Source organism: Myxine glutinosa, chromosome 1 (genome assembly GCF_964187855.1).
Source record: "Myxine glutinosa chromosome 1, kmMyxGlut1.1, whole genome shotgun sequence".
NCBI classification, from domain to species: domain Eukaryota; kingdom Metazoa; phylum Chordata; class Myxini; order Myxiniformes; family Myxinidae; genus Myxine; species Myxine glutinosa.
Genome location: NC_136261.1, coordinates 272,573,895 through 272,581,122, shown reverse-complemented (window position 1 = coordinate 272,581,122; position 7,228 = coordinate 272,573,895). Strand labels below are relative to the sequence as shown.

The 7,228-nt window shown below is 43.0% G+C and overlaps 1 protein-coding gene across 1 annotated transcript; it reads left to right on the top strand.

Annotated features, from left to right (window-relative positions):
• The first annotated feature begins 2,194 nt into the window (after positions 1-2,194).
• Positions 2,195-5,014, top strand: LOC144889795 (zinc finger BED domain-containing protein 5-like). The gene is made up of 2 exons (XM_078770996.1): positions 2,195-2,375; positions 3,298-5,014. Exon 2 carries the CDS (start codon positions 3,417-3,419, stop codon positions 4,536-4,538), a length of 1,122 nt encoding a protein of 373 aa, XP_078627122.1. The 5' UTR covers positions 2,195-2,375; positions 3,298-3,416; the 3' UTR covers positions 4,539-5,014.
• The last annotated feature ends 2,214 nt before the right edge of the window (positions 5,015-7,228 follow it).

Below are 7,228 nucleotides of genomic sequence, written 5' to 3'. Positions count from 1 at the left end.
GCAAGCATGATCATGCAAGAAAGTGTTGGATCATGCGAGCACGATGAGGCCATGCATTGTCATCTTGGAAGACAAAGTTTCCTTGAAAGGCTGCACGAGCAAATGGAAGCAATGTTTCGTCCAGAATGGCCCTGTGCTTGAACTGGTTCAGGTTTCCATTCAGAACAACCAGGTCAGTTTTGCCCCCAGCATGAAAAACAGCCCAAACGGTCACCCCACCACCTCCAGCTTGGACTTTTGGCACTATACAATCTTTGTTGTAGGCTTCATGCACTTGTTTGCGCACTCGGACGCGGCCATCTTGACGATAGACCAGAAATCTAGACTCGTCACTGAAGATCACGTGATTCCAGTGTCCTGGCTGCCATTGACGGTGCTCTCTGGCCCACTGCAATCGGCGCTGGCGGTGTTGTCTGGTCAGGCGTGGCTTTCTCAGGGGACGCCTGGCACGATAGCCTGCTTGAACCAGTCGTTGGTTGACTAGCCTTCTGGATACAGGCACATTTGTCAGTTGCTGCCACTCAGCCCGAAGCCGATTAGCTGACTTGATATGGCCATTCCGGACTAACCGGTGCAGCTGGCGATCATCCCTCCTTGTGGTTCTGCGGGGACGTCCTGGCCTCGGTATTGGAATAGAGACACCCCTCTGAGCATTTCGTTTCAGGATCTTTGATACCTGACCTTGAGTGATGCCATACTGCCGAGCAATAGCACGGTTTCATGCCGTAATTTCGTAAAGCCACCACTCCATGATAAACAGCATTGTCGAGTTGACGGACCATCTCCAGAGGAAGCGGCAATAACTTTTGGAGATGTGCAGCAGTTGTTTTCCACTAATACAGAAGGCAACACCCCTTGTATACCCGACTGTGAAGCCAATCATCAAATGCACCTGTCCGTACATTTTGCCACATTTTGCCCCGCACCCGTTCAAGCTGACGCAACTATCGCGATACTCCGGAACTGTACTTCTTCTTCCTCGTCGTTATGCCATAGTTACCTCTTCTTCTTATTATTCTTCTTCTTCTTCGTAGCTTCACCTGTGATATAATCCTGTTGTTGACTTCTTGCTGCGACAGACAATCAGTGACATGGTTCTTTTAACAAATAAATCACCAAAGTGTAAAAGAAACTCACCAGATTGATATACTGAGTTAAGAAAGTAAACCCAAGTCAAGAAAAAAAATATATTCCATATTAAATGCCAAGTCTGTAAATTCTAGAAGCATCATTGAGAGGACTTCAACCACATTGAAAGACAGTGAAACTCTGCTTTGCATTAGATATTTAAATATTGAAGTTAAAACAGAAATATTAACCCCTGAAGTACAGTGCATTCAGAAAGTATTCAGACCCCTTCACTTTTTTCACATTTTGTTATGTTGAAGCCTTTTTCTGAAATCGTTTAAATTCATTTTTTCCCTCATCATGAACTACACTCAATACCCCATAATGACAAAGAGAAAACAGGATTTTAGAAAGTTTTGCAAATTTATTAAAAAGAAAAAACTGAAATATCACATTGACATCAGTATTCATACCCTTTGCCTTAGGTGCAGGGTGCAGGCAGTTCCTTCGACCTCATGGCTTGGTTTTTGCTCTGATATGCATTGTCAGCTGTGAGACCTTATATAGACAGGTGTGTGCCTTTCCAAATCATGTCCAATCAATTGAATTTACCAAAGGTGGACTCCAATCAAGGTGTAGAAACATCTCAAAGGGCCCTAAAGACGAGTTGCCGTGTTTAGATTAATACGGCCGTTCTTCCGTTCAGACGTGTGGCAGATGAATAAAAGGCGTTCGGACTACTTTCCAACATGGTCTAAATAATCACACACGTACATTTCAAAGTATTCCAATGCATAACTCTGGGCTTGACAAACACATCTTGTGGTAACAAAGTGTTCAAACTAAAGTATATCGATACAAATCACGCGAATGTACCGCGCGTGCATCCGGTCAGTCAGATCATACGTTTAGTTTCCGACACGCGATTGTCCATTGCTTTTAATTTGAAAGATTGAGCTGTGAGCGTAAGGTACTCGCCATGGCTAGAAAGTATCAGCCTGTGTTCCTGAACTATGGGTTCATCTTGAATATCGATAAGCACAATGTTCATCGACCACAGTGTGTGATATGCCTTGACGTGTTGGCCAACGAGTCCCCCAGGCCCCAAAAGCTGAAACGGCATCTCGAGAAGAAACATGGAGATCATGTCAACAAGTCGCAGGAGTTTTTTCTCCGGAAAGAACGTGAGATGAAGAACAGCAAGTCAGTAATGAGTTCGCCTGTTTTTCCGTCGAAGGGACTGACCAAAGCCAGCTACCTGGTGGCGGAGAAGATAGCCAAAGAAAAGAAACTGTACACTATTGCGGGTAAGTTTTCTGTTTTTTTTCGTAAAAGTATTTCACTGCAATGGCGGTTTGTAGGTTCATAAAGTAATACATGGCGCTGTAAGTATAGTTAAATTTAGTTTTTCATTTCGTCTTTGGAATATTGATGTGTCGGGTTCTTGTTTACTATTACTCGTGCCATGTATACGTTGGCATATCACAACTTCGTAAGTTTTATTGCTTGTTGCAATACAGCCATTCTTAAACTTTACCTCTTTTTTAAAAGTACGTATGGCAATCACATCGTACATATTGAATTTTTATAATGCCTTGGGCTTGGAACAAAATCAAGATTAATCATAAAGTGAAAGAAATGTTCTTGTGTTATTTTATTACCCTCGCCAGAGGAGAGGGTATTGCATTTGAGTCCGTTTGTCTGTTTGTTTGTCTGTCTGTCTGTTTGTCCGCACAGAATAAATGATTTTCTTTGCAACCCTTAGTCCGATTGACGGGAAATTTTCACCATAGGTGCAACGCGACCTGTAGAATTTTTTGATGATAATTATGATGTCATAGGTCACGTGGTTCGGCCGCCATCTTGGAAAAAAGAAAAACATTTGCACCTCTATATCTCGGACAGCGCTGAATAGAAAAAATTGAGAGATGGCTCATTGTAAAGAACTCTCCATGTGGAATAAAATATGTTAATGACGATGTCATAGGTGCTTCCATTATGACGTCATAATTCGACAAGTACAAAACTTCATCCAATCAAGATGAAATTTCTTGAGCGCCATGCCGGCATAAACTGGTGGAGAAAAAAAAATGACGATGACGTCATCGGTCACGTGGTTCGGCCGCCATATTTACTTTAACACTAAAGCCTTAAAAACCACTGAAAATACATCCTGGCGAGGGTTTGCAATCTCTGATTGCTCTTTTTCTTGTTTATCTTGTATTGCAGAGCAACTCATCCTGTCATGCGCCAAGGCGATGTGCAGAGAAGTGCTTGGAGAGACGGCGGCTTCCAAGATAAGCACCATTCCGCTTTCTGCCGACACGATTCGCTGACGGATAATAGACATGGGCGAAGTCATCGAGCACCCGCTGTATGCAAACCTAGAGGCCAACAAGTTTGTCATCCAGTTGGACGAGTCAATGGACATCGCACAGAAGGCGTTGATCCTCATCTTTGTTCGTTATCGGCATGGCGATGATTTTATGGAGGATCTTCTGGCACGTGACGAGCTACAGACCAAGACCACGGCCGCAGAAATATTCGCAGTCGTCAACAAACACATCGCATTGCACAGCCTCAGGTGGGAAGACTGTGTTGGCGTTTGTACCGATGGTGCGGCATCGATGACAGGTCGGCGCAGCGGTGTCATTAAGCTCATCCAAGATGTGGCACCAGAGGCAAGCTGGACCCACTGCTTCCTCCACCGCGAGGCATTAGCGGCGAAAGAGATGTCACCTGGACTTGCCGAAGTAATGGACATTGCAGTGAAAACAATCAACCATCTCAGGAAGAGCGCCCTAAATTCGAGGTTGTTTGCAGAGCTGTGTAAGGAGCAAGATGCAGAACACACCACGGTGCTGTATTTTGCAGCTGTTCGCTGGCTCTCCAAAGGAGATGCCATGGCAAGATTGTATGAACTTCGCGACCAGGTCCTCGCATTCTTGGAGGTGGCTAGGTCAGACCTGGCAGTCTACTACAAAAACAACAAATTCATAGGAACATTGGCATACATGGCCGACATCTTCAACTTGTTGAACAATCTGAACATATCGTTCCAGGGCAAAACGAACAAGCAGGCGAAATCCATGTTCGTAATGTATGACAAGATGGCGGCCTTCAAGTCAAAGCTGGATCTATGGAAGAGAAGAGTCCAGACCAATGATGAATTTGACATGTTCGAAAACCTGGATGATCTGCTCAGCAAGAGTGTTGAGGAACGTGTGGACATTAAGGATGTCATCGTCGAACATCTGGTGAACCTGCGCAAACGATTTGATGAATACTTTCCTGTTGATCCACGTGTGGAGAAGAAGTGGATCCGAGATCCTTATTCAGTCGACGTTCAGCAGTGCTGCAGCTTCTCCAACAGATTGAAAGAGGACTTGATCGACATCGTGTCCGACGGTACACTTGAGACTGTTCAGGAAGGACACTTTAGTAAAGTTTTGGCTGACAGTGTCTCATGAGTACCCAGAGATTGCACATCTCGCGGTAAAGTTCCTGATGCCATTCACGACGACGTGGATGTGTGCGGCAGGTTTCTCAACGGTGACATATCTGAAGTCCAAGTATCGAAACAAACTGGAGACAGTGGCCCTGTGCGCCAACCTGAGAATCGCATTGTCGCTGCTTCAAGGCCGAATCGATGATCTCGAAGCCAATATGCAAAGTCAACCATCGCACTGATGTGGATAATCCACATCGACAATGTTGCTAACGGAACATTTGAATTGGGCTTGTAAGTTTCACTTTCAGGTTTAAACAGTGAAAGTTGTTTATTTAATGTTGTTCATGATAACGGAACATTGAACCTGGATATAAGTTCAGATGCATATCGGGTTTTTTCAGTAAAAGTTATTCTTGTTTTGTTTATCAGTTCATGTTACATTTTAAGTTCATCATCTATTCACGATGAAGATTAAAATAAAGTTCAAACACCTTATCTTGGCGTGTCATTTTAATAATTAAAGTTTTATTCTATTTCACAAAGGATACACCGCTAATGAATGTTGTGAGATTCATCTTCATCTTCATCATCATCTTCATCTTCATCTTCATCATCATCTTCATCTTCTTCATCATCTTCATCTTCTTCATTAAATCTTCATCCGGATTCATCGTAGGAGCGGATTCATCTCTTCCGAAGCTGCTAACAAGGCAGGGGGTTTACGCCTGATTGGCTGACAATAATATCAAGTGGGCGGTGTCTGTGATCGAAGTCGCTGCTCATTCTCAAGGGGGGCGTGGTTTCTCGCTCTCTCTCTGCTCATGGTCGTGGAGATCCATACAAAATAACAACAAAATAAGGACAGTGTTTGGTATGATTGTCGTCACTTTGCTTTATTGTTCAATTACGGATTGTACTACTGTACAAAGATGATGAACCGTACCCTTACCAAGATATTAACGTCATAAGCAATCGATATTTCCGTGACGGTTTGTGGGGGGGGGGGGGGGGGGGTTCGATGGGTCACGACTGGATGCCTGGATGTTTTATTGGGTGAATGAATGAATGAATGAATGAAAAATGAATGTTTTATTGGGTCCTGGGCTAAAAAGGTTGCAGAACGCAGATCTACATGTAGTGATTTGAGTGATTGTGTGTGAGCTTGTGTGGAAGATGAGTAATGTGTGGTGATTTGAGTGATGTGTGGTGATTTGAGTGATGTGTAGTGATTTGAGTGATGTGTGGTGATTTGAGTGATGTGTAGTGATTTGAGTGATGTGTAGTGATTTGAGTGATGTGTGGTGATTTGAGTGATGTGTGGTGATTTGAGTGATGTATGGTGATTTGAGTGATGTGTAGTGATTTGAGTGATGTGTAGTGATTTGAGTGATGTGTGGTGATTTGAGTGATGTGTAGTGATTTGAGTGATGGGTAGTGATTCGAGTGATGTGTAGTGATTCGAGTGATGTGTGGTGATTTGAGTGATGTGTGGTGATTTGAGTGATGTGTAGTGATTTGAGTGATGTGTAGTGATTTGAGTGATGTGTGGTGATTTGAGTGATGTGTAGTGATTTGAGTGATGTGTGGTGATTTGAGTGATGTGTGGTGATTTGAGTGATGTATGGTGATTTGAGTGATGTGTAGTGATTTGAGTGATGTGTGGTGATTTGAGTGATGTGTGGTGATTTGAGTGATGTGTGGTGATTTGAGTGATGTGTGGTGATTTGAGTGATGTGTGGTGATTTGAGTGATGTGTGGTGATTTGAGTGATGTGTGGTGATTTGAGTGATGTATGGTGATTTGAGTGATGTGTAGTGATTTGAGTGATGTGTAGTGATTTTAGTGTTGTGTTGTGATTTGAGTGATTGTGTGCGAGGTGTTTGTGTGGAAGATGAGTGATGTGTGGTGATTTGAGTAATGTGTGGTGATTTGAGTGATGTGTGGTGATTTGAGTGATGTGTGCTGATTTGAGTGATGTGTGGTGATTTGAGTGACGTGTGCTGATTTGATTGATGTGTGGAGATTTGAGTAATGTGTGGAGATTTGAGTGATGTGTAGTGATTTGAGTGATTGTGTGCGAGGTGTTTGTGTGGAATATGAGTGATGTGTGGTGATTTGAGTGATGTGTAGTGATTTGAGTGATGTGTAGTGATTTGAGTGATGTGTAGTGATTTGAGTGATGTGTAGGGATTTGAGTGATGTGTAGTGATTTTAGTGTTGTGTCGTGATTTGAGTGATTGTGTGCGAGGTGTTTGTGTGGAAGATGAGTGATGTGTGGTGATTTGAGTAATGTGTGGTGATTTGAGTGATGTGTGGAGATTTGAGTGATGTGTGGTATTTGAGTGATGTGTGGTGATTTGAGTGATGTGTAGTGATTTGAGTGATGTGTGGAGATTTGAGTGATGAGTGGAGATTTGAGTGATGTGTAGTGATTTGAGTGATGTGTGGTGATTTGAGTGATGTGTGGTGATTTGAGTGATGTGTGGAGATTTGAGTGATGTGTGGTGATTTGAGGGATGTTGTTAGGGATTCGTCACTTCCGTTGTTGTGGTTCTCATCCACTGTAAACATTTTTGGTTGCATGTACTATTATTGTTATCGTTTAAGTGAAATAGAGATTACTGTTTTCAAAAGGTAAAAAAAGTTAGTGTTTTAAAAGAAACCGGAAACCGGATCGGGAACCGGACGAAGAGGAGGCAGAAAAAGAGG

Bases quoted from the DNA above. Each gene is read 5' to 3' on its own strand.
- LOC144889795 (XM_078770996.1), top strand. From the start codon at position 3,417: ATGGGCGAAGTCATCGAGCACCCGCTGTATGCAAACCTAGAGGCCAAC.